Below are 19,412 nucleotides of genomic sequence, written 5' to 3' on the forward strand. Positions count from 1 at the left end.
TATTTTGGGCGTAAACAGATAGAAAGGTTTGTCGGTTTGTTTTTGTTTGTTCCGCATAACTGGTAGTAGTGGTTAGTACTAGTAATCTTTTTTTAGAAGTTTAAGTGTACTGGTCTATTGTTATGTGTTGTCATGTATTGTTCATGTATCCGTCAAAATGGGCCTGAGGTGCCTGGATTAAACAAATAAAACAACAGTCAAACCTGGTCAGGCAACCACCTGGTGTAGGCAACCACATAAAAACAGTCCCATCCATTTTTATATAGTTAACCCCACACTGTCATAAGCAACCATTTTTCCTCGGTTCCTTGAGTGGTTGCTGACGACAGGTTAGACTGAATTAAACAAAATGAGTCAGAGGCTTCCTATAGGCACAACGCCAACAAGGCAAATCAGGGGACCCCAGATTCGAGCCCAGGACCTCTGAGTTCTGGACCAAACACGATACAAGATGTATTTTATTGGTTTGTCGCAGTTTACATACACTGAATTAAAAAACCAATGTACAGTACGTTCACAAGTTTCACTGCTGTTGGCGTACATATAATCTCATGCGTATATAAAATCCGATACATGATGCACATAATAGACAATATTGTTTCTCAAAAAAAAATTGGCAACATTCACAAATATGGCGCAGAAAAAGATGCTAGTTACTGATTACTGAACTGAACATTCCCAAAGGCAAACACACCGAGATTCAGTAACCATACTGGTTAAGCAGTTTCGTGAGGTACGGTATCGGCGAGTTACTGAATCTCAGTGTATTTGCCCTAGGAATGTTCAGTTCAGAAAACACCCTGTCTTTGCGCCACCGCGACGATACATTCATATAAGTTATATGAGTCAGGGACTGACCTGGTCGAAGCACTCCAACTGCTGGCTGTGGTTCAGACTGCAGCAGGGGTGGGAGAGTCCATACTTGGCGTGGGGGGTGTACTTGTGGATACGCTCACAGATGTCGATGACGTGAATCTGGCGGGTGTCGTTGACGCACTTTGCACGCAGCATGCCGCTCATTTCACAGCAACTCTGCAGGCTCTGGGGCAGGAAGTAGTAATCAATCAATAAAAAACAGTCAATCAATCAATCAATATACAGAGCAACAGTTAAACTTTGGTGCTCATCTCACAGCAACTTTGCAGGCTCTGGGGCAGGAAGGAGTAATCAATCAATCAATCAAAAACAATCAATCAATCAATCAATATACAGAGCAACAGTTAAACTTTGGTGCTCATCTCACAGCAACTTTGCAGGCTCTGGTGTCTTCTTTCCCCTCTTATTTTTAATGTGAAATAAAAGGCCCATCGACATGAATAAATTTACCTACCTTAATTTCTTCTTAAATCTTTTTGTTCATTTATACATTAGTCCAAAGTTACACGTTCACTCACTCACTCTCCCATTTTCCAACTTCTTTAAAAAGAAAAAAAGACTAACACAAAGTTACAGGAAGAATCCTTTCTAACCTGGACCCTGCTGGCGATGAAGGTGACGATCTCGTGTTTAGCGCCCAGCTCGGAGGCCATCAGCTGCTTGTTCTGGAGTTTTTGGCACATCTGGTCGATTTTCTCTGTGTCGTTCGCGCGGGGAGCGATGAACACTGGGTGGAGGGGGCAGCTGTCTTTTCCGCCACGGCATCCACTGTGACAGATCAAATTACACTTAAAGTACGCCAAAAAATAATTACTCAAGCAACGGGATAAAGTTATGAAACAGTCAGACGTTTCAGACAGCATCCACTGTCTTTCGTCAGTGACTAACGATAGGACTGAGAACACCAGTTTTTATACCAAAACTCTGAATAGGTATGTTAATGAGGTTAAGACAATTTAGGATGTCTTGAAGTAGTCTTTAAAAGAAGATTAATTCAAGACAAAGTTTTGTGCCAATAGTTCAATTAGCTACTGTTGATTTTAGTACAGTAACTAAATGTTGTTCGTCCGGCTACACTTAAAGTAGCCAAACAGTAGTAGACAACAGTTCAGTATCTGACATGACTGCTTATGGTTATAACACTGCTGTAGGCAAATAGGAGTGGACAACCTCAAGCCAACTGTACACACTCACCACGCCACATCTTTAGTACATATTAAGTGTATGTGGACATTTCTTTACTCTACAGTGTACTGATCGTTAAAACCTGCGAAATACCAACTGAACAAATGGAAATACATGTACATGTACATGTATTTGTACTAAGAACGGAATTCAGATTATGTTGCAACATAACCCGCGAGTTTCTTACTGAATAAAATCATCATCATAATGTAGCTTCCAGACAATTTCTGGTTTGATCCATACTTTTGCAACTCTACTTTTCTTGCAGTGGTGCAGGTATAATTTGTCCTCTGCAGCTGGTTTTGCTTTATACCTAAGCCATTGCACCAGTGCAACAATAATACATGTATGTCAATATGACTTCTATCTATTAAATAGTCCATTGGTTCAACCAATAGAAATGTAAACAACTATATGTCGATATGATTTCTATCCACATGACTGTACATATGTTCAACCAATAATAATGTAAAATACAAAAAAAACACTAGAATCAATCAATTGCAGATAAGATAACAATAAGATGGTGCAAAAGTTCAACCTACCCCTTCTTGACCTTGGGGACGGCAGGTGACCTCCAGAAGACTTCTTCTTCATCCTCTTCCTCTTCTTCATCCTCATCAATGTCTTCACCTTGAAAAGTTGATGAAGGTTAGACATTCAGGTAATAAGACACGGCAAATAACAGTTACTCAAGCAACTGGATAAGATTTGGAAACGGTCAGACAGTCAAAAATAAGACAAAGCCAAGACCAGGTTGATGTTAATGAGTCACCTTCAACTTCATCTTCCTCAACATCAAAGATGGTCAAGTTCCCGATGGTGGGTTCAGAGGTCACTTCCTCCTCGACTTCAATGCTCTCCACTGTGGAGGTACATGTGTGAGATATCAGCCACGAAGAAGCCTTACCCTATTTTGGGGCCTGTACTGCCTTTTACATAGCGGTCATGGTGTTAACACGATTTCTCTGGCCGAGAGTTATTGAACCCGTCGGGCGGGACACCTAGAACTGAAAGTGGGATCTAGTCAGGCTAACCTTTAACATACCTTGCATAATCAGCTGTTTCAATTCCATGTAATCTGTACTAGTAGCCGAGCATAATCCATACATTTTACGTGTGGTGCCATTTTGTGCAGCCAGCCAGCTGAATTTAACATCATACTAGTACATATATAGCCGATGCCTTTCTGAATTAAGCATAAGTCAGAGCAACACCAGTGTTCTCGCCAGGGCATTTGAGCGTAGCATATATAGGGGGCCCCTACACTGTGATTTGGATCCCCGATGTTGTGATTTTGGCCCGTAGACGCTGTGTTTCAATCAGCGTAGGGGGGTTTTCTGTTGTTTTGATGCAAAAGCATAAAACTTTGGCTTTATTTCACAAACTTTAGCCCTCAAAATGCAGGAAATAGTGTCTTTGATAGTTTTAAAGTTCAAAATTTCCAGGGGGAGGATGCCTCAGACCCCCCTAAAATATTCCTGCCTCATCCTCACACCTGTAGTGCTTGCCATGCGGCTTTGCCGCGCAAAGATGCCCCTACGCTGTGAAAAAATCTTGTTAGAACACTGAACACTGGTACCTCCCTCCCTACCCCCATGCAACAAAGGTGTACAAATGTTAAAACCACTTACCGGTCTCTTCGAAGTCTGGCACTGCGATGCAGAGAGTCTTGGTCAGGGGGCCTTCCACATCCTCGTCCTGGTGGTACACACTGTCAGCTTCCCACACGGTAGCCCTGTAGCCATGGCAACGCCAATCAACCAATCAATCAATAACTCTGGTAGACTTCCTACTTGTCCTATCAGCCAAGTTAAGGTTCAAGGCCAAGGATTCAATTAGTTCAAGTAGTACGTAAACCCACACCACTACCGGTGGACTAGCCCCTGTTGTAGTGATTTACTGATTGCACAAAGTTGTGTGGCCCAAGGGCTACTGAAACGGTGATGGGCGCCGCCCTATGTACCGCCTGGTGCGGGAGAACTGCACGGTCGCAGCAGCTCTACACGTCACAGTGTGATTAAGTCAACTCCTGTCAATTATGTACAAGTGCTTTCCCCTTTCAACTCTTTCTCGGCAACTGTGTAGACAAAAAGCCTTCCCAAGGTAACTTGGGGAGGGGGGCGTAGCTAGTTCGATCAAATAAAGCCACCTATTAAACGTTAAAATTATGCTTACATCAAGAGACGGAACTTTGCAAACTCAAGAAAGTAATAACATTAACTACTTATCACCACAACAGATCCAATGAAAAGGAGATTTTCACCTTTATTTTGAAAGACAAAAGATGAAGTCTTTTCCCGCTACGTTTGTCCCGCGTGGTGCATAGTGGGGCGGAAGGTCATAGGTCGGGTCAGCGGACCATGATGCACCACGCGGGACAAAACATGGCGGATCTTCTTAGACAGGTGAAAAATTCAGGCTCATTTTTGCAAAGTTGACGCCAAGTTTGTTATTTCTAGCGCGTCTAGCTTTAAACTACTGACTCGAGCGTACAGTGAAGCAAACTAGGAAGTTCTCTTAGAAGTTTTGTTCGTTTGTTTCTTCCATTGTTTCAACAAGGAGGTTAGATCCTTGGAATTCAACAGTTGATTATGCACCGTTCAGCTAGCCGTGGCTTAGTTTTCCTTGCTGTCTTGTTTGACTTCGTCCAATGCACCGCGCCACGATTGTTGTACCGGACTATATACAAGACAGCAAGTAAAAATAAGCACTGCAACAGTCGCCACGGCTATGTTCAGCCAGTTCTTATATCCCGGTTTCAGTTATCATAACTATACGTTATTTTGTCACTTGTTCCTTTTATAACACAGAAGTTGATGTGTTATTTATCTGTTATGTAATAATTTTGTATTACTAAGTTTGTTTTCCGTAGTGCTTCATAACGACGTTATTGGTTAATTGCGGCAATAAATCAATTGTCAAAAGTAATGCCTTCTGGAATCCACTGGTTAAGGACAAGGCGATCCAGAAAGTACCTAGCGCTTCTAACTCGTATTGACTGATAGTGTCGACCAATGAAAAATTGAAATTTGTGGCTTCTAGGTTTCATTGACTGATAAGTAGTCAAGACGATTTAGAAGATTACACTTAGAATGCTTCTGGATCTCATTGACGGATCACTAGTCATTGAAGTATTCTAGAAGAATCCTTAAAACAGCTTCTAAATCTCTTAGACTGATGATAATAGCCTGGGCGATTTGGAAGACAAATAACTTCTACCTTCCATTGGCTGGTGACTATAGTCAAGGTGATTTAGAAGACTAACGCTTCTAAGTCTAGACTGATTCTATTAATCAAGACGACTTAGAAGACGAATAATACTTCTAGATCTCATTGACTATGACTAGTCAAGGCATTCTAGAAGAAACCTTACGCTTCTAAATCTGCTAGACTGGCGCTGTTAGCCAAGACGATTTAGAAGAAATAAGATTCTTCTAGATTCTTTAAAAAAACACTAAACAGCTTCTAAATTTCCTGGACTGATGTTATCACAGTGGGATTTGGATGGAAGACACGTAAGTCTTCTAAATTCTAAATTCTGACTGGTGACTATAGTCAAGGCAATTTAGAAGATTCAATGCTTTTTCTCTGATAATATTTAGCCAAGACGATTTAGATGGCGGCTGATACTTCTAGATCATGCTCGTTGACTTATGACTAGTCAGGGCAATCTAGAAGAAATCGTACGCTCCTAAATCTGCTAGACTGGCGAAGTTTTAGGGGACTTTTTGGTGAGTAGAAGCGAGAACAATATGAGAGAAAGTCCAGCCCCAACCTAGCAAACCAAGCTGAAGCACCCGACGGTCACACCCCGCGGTCTATCATGTACCCACATTCCGTACTCTATACAGACAGCAATCTTTCCTTCCTTTAACAACCAAGGAGGGGAACAACCTGTCGGCACAGACTGCTCTCTGTTCCACCCTGGACAGCTTCAAACTACCCATACATTCTCTACCGTCCCGCCCTCCCAACAGTCCTCCCAGTATAGGTAGCAACACCTTCAGCATGTTAAAGGTACCTACCTCTCAACCAAAAGAATAAGAAGAGAAACTGGAGCTTACTTGACGGTGACGCATCCACAGGAAGGGGTCCTCCACCGGAGAGGTACCTTGGTCCAGTCCACGTTGACCTTGGCCGTCACAACCACGCCCTCCTCCTTATTAAGGATGTCGTCGTGGCTACCACGGATCTGGCCAGCCCCGCACTCATCCGGGCTCTGGATGCTGACGTGGAAGTTCCTGATTGGTCGGCTGTCGTCGTTGGTGACCAGGCTTACTGTTGGGTGGACATGAATGAAAGTGTTGTGACTGTTGATACTTGATACGTAGTAATTATCTTCGCCGAGAAGGCTAATTTTTCGATAGCGTCTGTGTGTGAGTGTGTGTGTGTGTGTGTGTGTGTGTGTGTGTGTGTGTGTGTGTGTGTGTGTGTGTGTCTGTGTCTGTGAACACGATAAGTCGAGAATGCCTGGATGGATTGTCTTCAAACTTGGTATGTTAGTGGGTCTTCTTAATGCCTCCTAGTGGCTTGCTATGGCTTGATCATGTTCTGTACATGCTATGGTGGTGATGTTGAGTGGTAAATAGCTCTTGTTTCTTGTAAAATTGGGAGGTAGGGTATATCATTAACTGTACTCCAAAAGCGTACACTTGAAGATGAGAAAGTAACGAGCGAAAACGTACCATAGACCACGTCATCGCCCTCCACGATGTCCTGTGTGTCCAGGGCGTGCAGCTCGTACAGCGGCTGGGCGCTCCTGGGGGTCAGGATGTTCACACCGAGCTCGGCGTCTCCAACATCGACAGAGATTTCTGCACAGAAAAACGTACAACAATGTTTCTGCACACAAAAACGTATAACAATGTTTCTGCACACAAAAACGTACAACAATGTTTCTGCACACAAAAACGTACAACAATGTTTCTGCACACAAGAACGTACAACAATGTTTCTGCACACAAAAACGTATAACAATGTTTCTGCACACAAAAACGTACAACAACGTTTCTGCACACAAAAACGTACAACAACGTTTCTGCACACAAAAATGTACAACAACGTTTCTGCACACAAAAATGTACAACAATGTTTCTGCACACAAAAATGTACAACAACGTTTCTGCACACAAGTGTACCACAATGTTTCTTTATAATTATCTGTATAGTCGGTTTAACACATAAGCATCTGTATTCCTGTATAGCCTGTATGACGGCCCACCGGCGAAACACACCAACTTCGCAGGCGCGCAGCAATTATGACTCTAGCTGCGGTCTTAAGGTGATGATGACTCTACTTATGCACCTGCCATGTTGTTTTGTGAATAGCTTCATATGAAGTTAGGGTCTTACTAACATAGCCAGAGTTTTGAACCTGGTGCTAGTAAGCTTCGTTCATTGGGTGCTGGTAAACCCATTAGGGTGCGATCTGTACTATTGTTTGTTTCCGCATGGTGGCGTGGCGGCGTTGTGCCAAGGAGAGCAACGGGGAATTGAAACTCAGCCACTTTTGGGACCGCATAGGACCGATGGAACCATACGCGATAACACTTCGTAGATGTAGAACCTATTTTCCAAGCAGAGGTTGGGCTAGTGTGGCCACGATTTTTAACGTTTCCGTCCCTAAAAAAGCAGCCACTCCTAGCACAAACACGAGTGCAGAAAATGACATTTCCGACGAATAAGACACTGCCCTAGATCTGAGTCCTGATTACCGGAGACTAGGTGATGACGATCTACGAAAGGCCTCCAGCTCTATCAATCACTTGCGCAAACTTTGACATGCATCTAACCATCAAATAACACGTGAGTACGGTATCATATGTCGTCAAGCCAGGGGGAAGGGGTTACCCTCGACCCAGTTCGGACTCAACAAAACCTCTCGAGCTACCAGCATGGGACGAATAGTGCTGATGCGTCGATTTGCTTTGATATATTAAATGGAACGGATTGCATCATTTAAGGTGCATCTCATTCGTTTTGTGGATTTCGCTCAATAAAGCTAATCTCCAAGCAGATCTATCGGTGGCAAAGACCATATTCAACTGGAAAAAAAGAATTTCAATGGCGATTAAAACTCCGTTTTCCACTTGGATACGGTTTTTCCAGCCGATAGATCTACTTGGAGATTACGATAAGACACATTTCTGCATACTATATTTAGGTCACTGTTGCAACAGGTGTGTTGGCATTTATGACCAAAGGTGATAACAAAACTTACACAGGTAGATTCGCGATAACAACACTTTACACAGGTAGATCAAACGTGTACAGAAAAGGACCTTTGGGCCTCGTAAGATACAATAAGACAATAACTTATCAGCCGAAAACAGGTGACCACAAACAAATCGTGTATTTTGGGGGGAGGACGCAAGTAGACAAATATTTGAGAGACAACAATTCAGGCCAGTAAATGTGTGAACAATATTTGAAGTTCTGTATCTTTAACTGCATGAGTCTGCTAATTAAATAGTCTACTGACGTTATCTATATGGGTCAACTGATATAACGGTTTTTTGACGTAACCCATCAGCTTTGTAGGCACACTGCGGCGTCTTCGGTTAAACACAGAGAATACCACTTTGCAGATCCCGTACATTGTACCATGTACGATTGTTGAGCAATAAAGTTCACTTCACTTCACTTCTGTGCTACCAATAGGATTAGCTCCGTTGCAGGCAATCCAGGAGCGTCGGGGTTTTTTTTGGGGGGGGGGGGGTGGAGGATCCGAGAAAGTGGCAATTTCAACACTAATAAAAGCCGGGCATAAAAAGTTGACGACCAGCTGATGTCCTTAGGCTACAAATTGTAAGAATACCTTTCCTCAGTGTCAACGAAAAAATTCTGCAGCTTTGGGGGTAAAAGTTTAACCCTCCGAACAACTAGCACTTTTCCGCAATCTCGCCTGCACTGGAAGCTTGTTGCGAGACTATAGAAAACCAGCAGCACAGCGGCGAAAACTGCTGAGCTAGCTCGCCTCGCGTTTAGCCCGGAGAACTTTTTTTGTGCGGAGACTTGGTTGTTGTTGACGGCCTTGTGAAAGGCTGTCACGGCGACCGACGCTGAGAACCCGTTGCGAGACTATGGAAAACCCGCAGCACAGCGGCGAAAACTGCTGAGCTAGCTCGCCTCGCGTTTAGCCCGGAGAACTTTTTTTGTGCGGAGACTCGGTTGTTGTTGGCGGCCTAGTGAAAGGCTGTCACGGCGGCCGACGCTGAGAGCCCGTTGCGAGACTAAAGAAAACCCGCACGACAGCGGCGAAAAGTGCTGAGCTAGCTCGCCTCGCGTTTAGCCCGGAGAACTTTTTTTGTGCGGAGACTCGGTTGTTGTTGGCGGCCTAGTGAAAGGCTGTCACGGCGGCCGACGCTGAGAGCCCGTTGCGAGACTAAAGAAAACCCGCACGACAGCGGCGAAAAGTGCTGAGCTTGCTCGCCTCGCGTTTAGCCCGGGGAGCTGTTTTGTGTGGAAACCTGGTTGTTGTTGGCGGCCTTGTGAAAGGCTGTCACGGCGGCCGACGCTGAGAACCCGTTGCGAGACTATAGAAAACCAGCAGCACAGCGGCGAAAACTGCTGAGAAAACTGCTCAGAAAACTGCTGAGCTTGCTCGCCTCGCGTTTAGCCCGGGGAGCTGTTTTGTGTGGAAACCTGGTTGTTGTTGTCGGCCTTCTGAAAGGCTGGCACGGCGCCCGACGCTGAGAACCCGTTGCGAGACTATGGAAAACCCGCAGGACGGCGGAGAAAAGTGCTGATCTTGCTCGCCTCGCGTTTAGCCCGGGGAGCTGTTTTGTGCGGAAACTCGGTTGTTGTTGACGGCCTTGTGAAAGGCTGGCACGGCGGCCGACGCTGAGAGCCCGTTGCGAGACTAAAGAAAAGCCGCACGACAGCGGCGAAAACTGCTGAGCTAGCTCGCCTCGCGTTTAGCCCGGAGAACTTTTTTTGTGCGGAGATTTGGTTGTTGTTGGCGGCCTAGTGAAAGGCTGTCACGGCGGCCGACGCTGAGAGCCCGTTGCGAGACTAAAGAAAAGCCGCACGACAGCGGCGAAAAGTGCTGAGCTAGCTCGCCTCGCATTTATCCCGGGGAGCTGTTTTGTGTGGAAACTCGGTTGTTGTTGTCGGCCTTCTGAAAGGCTGTCACGGCGGCTGATACTCGGTTCATTCAAAGGCTAATGAGGTTACCATCGAAAAACTCAGGGTAGCTGGGAAATGTGCTGTGTTGGCACTTCTCGCTTTTCGCCCCGATAGATTGTTTTGTGCGAGAGCGCCGCAGCTTTGGAAGCGTGACAAAAGGGTGACGGTGGGATGTACAAAAACATGTCATTAGGGCTTGTTGTTGCTGCTCGTGTTCTGAGCCAGCTGAGAGAGATTACGACAGCCTCTACCAGGCTCCGTGGATCGCTGGAAAAATAGTAGAAAATAGCCAAATAGAGTGTCAATAGTGCTAAGGTAATTTGTCCAATGTGACCCTCTCTCCGTAGCCGACTCCCTTGGCATACTACTATCAAGGAGGTTAAATAACCTTCTTGCTACTATTCACTCTATTTGGCCATTTTCGTCTACTTTTTTCAGCGATCCACGGAGCCTGGTAGAGGCTAAGATTATGCTAACTCCTAGCAGAGGTTGGATGTTAAGAGTGTGACCTTTCTCTGACCTGCCCCCTTTTCTGACAGCCTCCCCTCCGGCATGGTAAATTAGTCAGAAGGAAAGTCACAATCTCCCCATCCAACCTCTGCTTGGAGAGAATGCTACCTTAGGATGACTGGTGGGGAATTCTAAAGAGTCTGTGTGCATCACAGCCGCTTGTTTGCAAAGTTTGAAGATTACAGAGTCAAACTTTTCGTCAATGAGAAAATGGATGACGGAAAGACCGGGCAGTCAGAGAAAGTTTCCAGCTGCCGAGTCTCTTCGCAGAGACAACCAAAATAGACTCGGTAGCTACAATATGTTTGGATAAAGGGGTGTAAACCGTGGCGAAGCCAGATTGCACTACCACTAACTACTTGAAAAAAGCATCATGCTTCACCTCAATTGAGGATGACTTTACCTTTTGATAAATATAAACCTGCTTGATTTGAATACCAGGCTAGAAATCTTCTTTAACATCTACTTGGAGATTAGAATCGAACCCTTGACCTTGTGCGGTAGACCGCTGGGTCGTTAACCGCAACACCGCAGCAGGCTACTGCGTGGTGGCGCATTGGTGGGCAAGCAGATGCTGAAGTGAAAGATTCTCTCGGCCAAGCAGACGTTCGGCTCCGGTGCGGCTGTTTTTTAACGTGTTTTAGGAGTTTTTGTTTGGGCTTTCTATTTTGTCCCGTTTTCATTATCATTATTTCGCCCCAAACGCACTGCCATTGGTGGGCAAGCAGATGCTGAAGAATAAGATTGTAACGTTTCTTTAGTCTCTAAGCAGAGGTTCCGCGCCGGCTGGTTTTTGACGTGTTTAAGGCGTTTATGTCGGGCTGTCCATTTTATTCCATTTGGCCAAGTATGACATAAAGAAAATGGGACAAAATAGAAGGCTGGCTTGGCGACATAATCATAGAGAAAACGGGGCAAAATAGAAAGCCCGACAAAAAAGCCTAAAAACACGTCAAAAACAGCCGGAGCCGAACCTCTGCTTGGAGAGTTACGTTTTTCTGACAGTCGGGTTTCTATGACGGCATGCTAGCAATGGTGTCTGATAATTCCGTCTGCCAGAAAGTCTGGTATCAAGCCAAATTTCTGCCCCTACCAAATATCAAATATCCCCCAAACAGCTTGGCAGTCAGAAAATGTTAAGATCTTCCACCTAACATCTGCTTTGAGATTAGTGTGACGCGCCTGTCAAACCGCGAGCTTGTGACCTACATGGCTGTTGTACGGATCACTTCTGCACCTGACCTCACCTAAACTTTGAATAAACGGTCGTACGATAGCTGTTACCATGGTAACGAAAAGCTTACGTGCCCAGAATCTGGTGTAGATATTTGCCCAGCTGAAAAGTTGTACTAGTCCCTGCCTTGCACGGGCAGCACGAGGGGACCAGAACGATTACGTATTGTACGTTTAACTTAAAGTCACCACCGGTAGTGCAAGGTACAAACGCGCTATATTTGTTTAAGCGTAAAAATGAACCAACATCATCATCGTTGGGTTAAAGCTTAAAATCCAATGACATAATGTTGTTGTTGTTGTTTTTTGGTTTTTTGTTTTGCTTTGGCAGTGCAGTAGTGGCCACTTGTTCTATGTTCTACATGCATTTTACAACCGTCCCAAGAAAATTTAATAAAACAACAATAACCTTAAGGACAAATACAGAAATACATGTAATGACGACAATAGGTTTTGCTTTAATCTAGCCTTCCCCGAATCGAGACATCATCGGATTCGGAAGTGTTTAGGAAATAGGTAAAATTGGAGCGTGTGCGGACCTTATACGGACACCATTAATGATTACTTCATAACGTGACATCACCGACAGTACCAGGTACCAAGCGTGCCTTTTGAGTACATACAAAATCGCCTCATCATCGTTGCTTTCATTGTTTTCCATTTGTTGCACTACGTGACTACGTGACTCTTCACAACCATTCACGTATCAGAGTTTGTCTTAGATACTCTCCAGGCAGAGGAGGGGTTTCGGCTGGTTTTGACGTGTTTTTAGGCGTTTTTGTCGGGCTTTCTACTTTTCTTTTTTTTTTTTTACATGTGGGTTGGCTGGCGTTTTAAAAAGCAACCGAAACCCCTCCTCTGCTTGGGGAGTTAGAGAGCTCTGGAAATTAATCATAAACATGTGGCGCAGATCTAGCCCCATCCAAGCCTGGTACCCATACCCGATCGGGGCTCCCTACAGGTTCCTCTACGGTGCTGGGAGTGTTGCCTGCCCGCCCAGACAGATTAGCGCACACGGTGGTTGTACGGGTTTGATTTCCAATGAACTTGAAAGGGCGGCCAAAAAGGCAGGCTGCTAGAAACTATCCTATGTTTAGTAGGCGTGTAGCCCTGGCCCGGTAAAACACCCCTATTAAAGCCAATGGCAACCCTTTGAAAACGGTGGCTAGGCTAGTCCCATCCCCTGCACTGAATTAGAAATAGTACGCCACCAAAGAAAAAAGCGTTGATTTTCAATTTAGAACAAACGTTGAACTGGTTGAAAATATCGATCGAACGCACACTTGTTTTCTTTTATCAAGACAGATGGAGTCAAATTCTTCACTCATTGGCAAGCTTTTGAAAGCTTTGGACCCACGATAAGACTTTTAAGTTCACCATCGTTATCTTTCCTGGCGCCTATTACAAATCAACTTTGTCAGCGTCTTCTAATGTCTAAGATCTCCCCGGGGTTAAAGGTTCCGCTGAGGCTGCATGATTCCCGCTGAGAATGTTCTTATGCAACTTGTTTTTCTCGGTTTTCTCTTTCTCCAGATCACGTTTCCTTGTGTAACGCCGGCTGTTTTACATATTAAGGCGAGCGAAAAAGTGCAGCAAGGGTAGAATAGGCTTCCGCGTAATTTCTGTCTTGTCTCTTTTTTGTGCTTTGCATTCTTTGATCTATTCGTGATATAATAAAATGCTGCTTTCATTATATCACTTTGTCACTTGTAAGCAATCACTGGTCTGAAGCTAATGTGCTAACATCATTTTTATTTCTTTTCCCTTTCCCCTATCTGTCTTAGTGGAGTCTGCAATTGAGGCTAGAACAAGATAACGTAGTAACGTTCACAACTTTTACACGTTAAAGAAAAACAAGCTGCGTAAGAGGACATTCTCAGCGGGGATTTTTAACTCCCTTTGCAGCATCGGCGGGAGTCTTAAGATCCCTCAAGAGATCTTAGACATTGGAAGACGCTGACAAAAGTTTATGTAACATAGAGAGGCGAGGAGGTTGAGAAGGATGACAAAGGTGAACTGAAGTCTTATCTTGGGTCACTTAAATAAATGAATAACCACTTTCAAAAACACTTCTCTCAGACTATGACAGTTAGTCATACCGTCGTCCCGCTAACTTCACATCTTCCGACTAACAAATTGTAAGTAAGTTGTATGTACCAGATGCTGTAGTCAAATTTCAGCAACGTCAAGAATAAACCGAGCCTTATCGTGAGCACATATTATCCGTACTTTTCTCTGAAAAAGAAGCATGAGTAGAAAAGGAGGTGGTTTGTTTTTCTAACCTGCCAAAGTTTGTGAGACCAGCAGCAGACAGATCGCTGTGAGCGCCCTCATGATGAAGCCTCGTTCAGAAGTGGTCCACCGAGATTTCAGCGAAACAACAACGCCTGATAGGGTTTATACGCCCGCTGCGGTCACGTGGTGGGGCTACAGATTAGTGATTACTCACTGGAAGGGTCTTGAAGGGGAAGTTTGGGAACCGTTTCTTGTTGAAACGCAAAGTATTCACTACGCGATCGCTTTCAATGTGGTATAATTGATTTGTATGAAAGACTGTAGCGTGAGTAGGACGTTTCCAAAGTTCGAAAGAGTCCTTATGATTTATCATTGTTGGAGAATTATTACTCGTAGCCTCTAAATGAACCTCCTTATTAAATGATCCTGGAGAATGACTCTTGGGCGGGTTGGGGGCGGGGCGCGTTACGCAAGATCCAAAGGTCGGCCAGACGATAGCCTCGTGCGCGGCCATCACGCGTTAGGCACGAGAAAACATGTGTTGTCGCGATGGCGAAATGGCTGGGCCGAGTTTGACCCAGAACGCAGAGGTCCTAGTTTCGAATCCTTTGCAGGTTTTAGAGCCCACCACACTTATCGAAAAGAGTAGGGGTCCTCCCCGGTGTGAGTGGATCGACTTCGTCTGTCCTTATATGATTCTTATATGCAGCTTGTATTGTTCAGTACAAACCTTATGTGTTCAACAAACAGACAGACAGACACGAAGAAATGATGATTGCGACATGCAGCTGTGGCCAACAATATAGAATTAGAATTTCTGATCATGTGCCGAAAAAAAATTATATATACAGTAACATGGCTCTCGCATCGTTTGATACTAGAAAGGAGTAGCCTCCGTTGCAGACTCCTTCCGCCTGTTTTCTTCTTCAAATTACCGTTTTCTTATTACATATTTGTTCTTATTCTCGGCCAACAATAAGAAAAAAATAGGAAATAGGGTATAAAAGGAAAATTAACGATAACTTGGAAAAGAAAACATCCTGAAGGAGTCTGCAACGGAGGCTAAAGAAGGCGTACTAAATTGTATAAACGCTGAGACTGAGGCGGTTCCTTGCATCTGCTTGGAGAGTCACGCGGTCGGGTAACGTGATCGAGAGGGACGATGCATCGATGACTGGAGGTGACTGGGTCACTGGGGCATGTCGTGACCTCAGGGGTACCAGAGGTGCTTGTCTAACTGCCAACTTTTTACCTCTGCCATTGAACCTCTAAGTCTGAAGTCTCTATACATTTATCCCAAAGGCGCGCCTACCTCTGTTAAAACACGGAAATGCAGTGATTTGACGGTACTGCATTGAGTCTATTAGCCTGAGTGTCATCGTAGTTAGGTCCAGGCTTTCCCTCCACTAACCGCTGCTTAGTGGAGGGAAAGCCTGGCACTAATATAACATGGCCAGGCTATTAGTTTATCTTATAACAATCTTCATTGACACAAGAAAAGTAGAGCGCCTTTCATAAGTTTTTCAACAACTATACAAACAAACGAGTTTGATACAAATGAAATATCCTAATATAGCATGTACAAGCATACGTTGAATGAATAAATGAACAATTTGGGTTTAACACTTCTGGTTTGAATTGACCTGCTAAGTTTGATAACAGGGATCGGCCTGTGTTGTCCAAGGTTAGATTTTGTTTCACCTACTTTTCACCTACTTCAAAAAGATGCATTCAGTCATTCATGACAACTTTTTGGTCCCGGCATTGCGCCTAGATGCTGGACAATACGTAATCTATCCTGCTGTGATTGTTGATTTCAGCTCAGTACCAGAGAACATTTGCTGTACGGAACCCATTGTCGTGAAAGTTAGGTAGGGTCATTCTGAGGACATGCTAGTTGTTTTGAACAACACATAGTCAAATACATTCGGTGGCTGGTCACTCTATGTACTAGTTGCATAGGGAAAATGAATTTTTCTACATTACCCTTATTAGTACTGTGGGAAAAGTCATTTTCCTAATGCAACTAGACAAACCTTCCAGCGAGAAACTTATCTGTTCTTTTATCTCTACTATAAATAAGCGAGAAGAAGTTAGATTTATCCACTCATTGTTAGTTTTATTTTATATCTGTTTACTGCATCTGTTCAACATGTGCAACTGCACAGTGTGCATATATGTAGCTATACCGGCTATACAATACAGATGCAGAATTCGAAGCTGGTATTTTACACCGAAGATCGCGTGGCTATAGAGGATGCAGATAGCCAAACGGATGTGTTATGCAGAAGAGCGCCTATACCAGAGCAATAAAGACACAGATACCAATAAAGCTTTATTTTTTGTCCTTTAGGCCACAGCAAGTAAATTTTATGGATGACATCCTCCGCAGACTCCAAAATTAATGAGATAGGGCGAAAAAAAACAAGGCGGGCCAAAAAAAAACAAGATTCCTATATTTTCAAATTTTGAGATCATATGTCTTGTTAAACAAGAATTGAAGCGAGGAAATATGATATCATGACCAACAGGTCTTTTATTCCCGTATTCAACCAATGAGGTTTCCTATATAATATAAAACTTCCTTGATTTAATGTAATCATGTCATTGTAGATGTGTATACATCTCAATAGACTAACTACAACAAATGCAGAAAAGAGCTTGTTGTACCATCATTTGAAGCAACTACACTGGGAATTCATATGCGATGAAACACCTTGTGTATACAGCTCAATTAACTAGATCCCCCCCCCCCCAATTATTCATATAATGTCCTTGCTAGAACAAATGCAGAAAACAGCTTGGTATTATACCATCATGGGCAGGAACTACACTGGGTATTCATATGCAATGAAACACCTTAGACTGTCAACGTCTACGACATATTTGCCAATTTTTGGCATGTTGACCACCGTCGGAGGGCAGTGAAATCTCTTGTTTTTTATTTCGAAATCAGGCGAAAATTAATGAGCGCGCTGATGTCATCCATAAAAATTACTTGCTGTGGCCTTATGGTGGCATCACACATAACCCGAATAAAACTGGATAGAACCGGATGACGAGGTAACCTCTGTACTTTGAGCTTTACCTACAGCCGGCGTGGCGTTTGTTCAGGCGATCCCTGCCGCACAAACTTTACCAATAATCTGGCAGAGTAAACTTAGTGAGGCATAAAATAACATAAGGGGGGCAAAGACCACAACTTTATCTCTAACAAGTACTTCGTTTATTTGCACCGTTATCTGCAATACCCACAGAGGTAAAACTGGTCTAAAGAACATTTTTTATGGGGTTAGGAGGTACTAACGGGGTCAGGGCCATTCGATATACGGATTGCTACATGATCAAGACAATACATGATGCCTATAAACGAGATCTATTACCAGCAACTAGAACAAGTATCTCTAGCAACTACCGTCAAGGCTGTGCATACTCAATCATGTTTGCAAAAGTTTTCACTTCGAATCTGGTCATACCACTGTCAATCAACAAGACCAAAGAATATGCTAGCTCGAGGGGGGGGGGGGTCGTTGATTCACGTTTTTCAACATATCGGGGCCAGGTTCTTTAGAACTCGTAATTGCCGGCTACAGAAAAAAGGTTTTTTAATGGGGCTTTCTTGATGCCGAAATCGAGCAGGCTTTGGGGGAGGGGTTCAGGACCGTGCACGATGGAATGAATTAATACATGATATTCAAGACAATACCTGATGCATGAAACGAGAAATACCTGATGCATGAAACGAGAAATCCATTACCAGCAACCAGAAGACATATAAACTTCGCAACTACAGCCTATGCACAGCAAGTAATAACTCACTGGTCTTTGAAGAAATGTTTGCTCTAGTCAAGACAAGTGGTCTCTTTGCAGATGAAGCTGATCATAACACTAGTATACTGTCAAGCTGCAAGACCACAGAAAAGGTGCAATTATGAGTTTGTCATGATCACTAGTACTAGTATACTGTTCTTCGTTCATTTGGTTTATCTATACCATGTTCTTCAGCACCTGCAACGTTAACGGCTTAAGATTATAAATGGGGGGGGGGGGGGGCAAAATTAACACAATTTGCATGAAACCGTCCAAATAACAATGAAACAAATGCATGTGTAATGCATATCCAATACTAGTAGTATAAAGGATATCAGACTCTAGTAACAACCTGTAACAAAAAAAAGTTGTCTATTTGTCCCTGACCTATTAACCTGTCAGAAGAACCCTTAATGAGATACTGAACAGCCCACAGCTGCGGGGGGCAAAGGGCACGATGTTATCACTGAAAGGTGTTGACTGAGATTGTGCCAGTTTGATCAGTACCAGAACAAATTGGTACATAGAACATTTTTATGAAGGGGATGGTATAGTTAGACTTAGGTCTTCCTGCTCCTTCTCAGTAGGGCAACTATGGCTTCCTTCTAAAGTATTCCTCGTTCCTTGGCGTGACTTTGACTTCGTCCCATTGCCGTTGCTTTTTTAGGTATTTTTACTGTTCTTTTCAAGGTAGCCAACTTCAATTTCAACTTATTTAACCAGTCCATCTCAGATCTACGGATCTGCTTTTCAGATAGCCCTGGGCACAAACACAAAAATACAATCGGGGAAAGAAAAACACAGGTATATACAGATATGTCTCTTTCTTTTCCCGCCTTCCCATTTCCATTTATCGGTTACATACTACAAGTATTCGTTAGAAGATTAGATAACTTTATTGCGCAATAATTGTACAAGGTACAAAGTATGGCTGGTACATAATTGCAATGATATGACAAGTTACCTTTACATTCATCAACCAACGTTTCGTTGTAATCAGTTCTTCAACCTTTCAATAAAATCATTTTAAAGCTTTTGATTTTCATTGGCTTTTCCTGTGCAACTATCGCTGAGCCTTATCATTAGTCAGATGACGAAGCATCTTTGAAGATAGCAGGAATAAAAATATCCAATTAAAACATGCCTGTCTTATCTTGTGTGCCATTTCGATAAGAGTTTGTGAATGACGTGATCATTAGGGTGTGCTCTTTGCCCACTACCCATTGTCTGTTATCTCAAACGGACCACTCCGTAGATGTGAAAACCAAACAGATGTCCTCAACAACCATAAAATCTGCAGCTTGTCAGCAGAATTAAGAGTATCAAACTGTACATTCAGTCATTCTCCAATTGCAAGCTGGTGACGTTACGAACATGCGGATGCGTGATTTCCAGAAATAGATGCAATTGGCAACAATGTGATGATCCCCGCC

At 43.6% G+C, this 19,412-nt stretch overlaps 2 protein-coding genes across 3 annotated transcripts in view; both read right to left on the bottom strand.

Annotated features, from left to right (window-relative positions):
• LOC136421413 (uncharacterized) overlaps positions 1–1,640 on the bottom strand; it is a 41,818-nt gene extending 40,178 nt beyond the window's left edge. For both annotated transcript variants that reach the window (XM_066408694.1, XM_066408693.1), the window contains exons 1-2: positions 1,470–1,640; positions 859–1,041 (exon numbers count right to left, since the gene is read on the bottom strand). In XM_066408694.1, coding sequence (XP_066264791.1) covers positions 859–1,041; positions 1,470–1,559 — 273 coding nt within the window. In that variant the 5' untranslated portion in view covers positions 1,560–1,640. The remainder of the gene's footprint in view (positions 1–858; positions 1,042–1,469) is intronic.
• Positions 1,641–2,591: 951 nt separating this feature from the next.
• Positions 2,592–14,349, bottom strand: LOC136421828 (uncharacterized). Its single transcript, XM_066409396.1, has 6 exons — positions 14,217–14,349; positions 6,750–6,878; positions 6,129–6,342; positions 3,696–3,799; positions 2,837–2,926; positions 2,592–2,694 (listed from the first exon to the last, which is right to left on the bottom strand). The coding sequence occupies exons 1-6, from the start codon at positions 14,266–14,268 to the stop codon at positions 2,603–2,605; spliced, it is 681 nt and encodes a 226-aa protein (XP_066265493.1). The 5' UTR covers positions 14,269–14,349; the 3' UTR covers positions 2,592–2,602.
• Positions 14,350–19,412: the final 5,063 nt, after the last annotated feature.

The sequence above is a fragment of the Branchiostoma lanceolatum genome, chromosome 16, assembly GCF_035083965.1.
Source record: "Branchiostoma lanceolatum isolate klBraLanc5 chromosome 16, klBraLanc5.hap2, whole genome shotgun sequence".
Classification (NCBI taxonomy): Eukaryota; Metazoa; Chordata; class Leptocardii; order Amphioxiformes; family Branchiostomatidae; genus Branchiostoma; species Branchiostoma lanceolatum.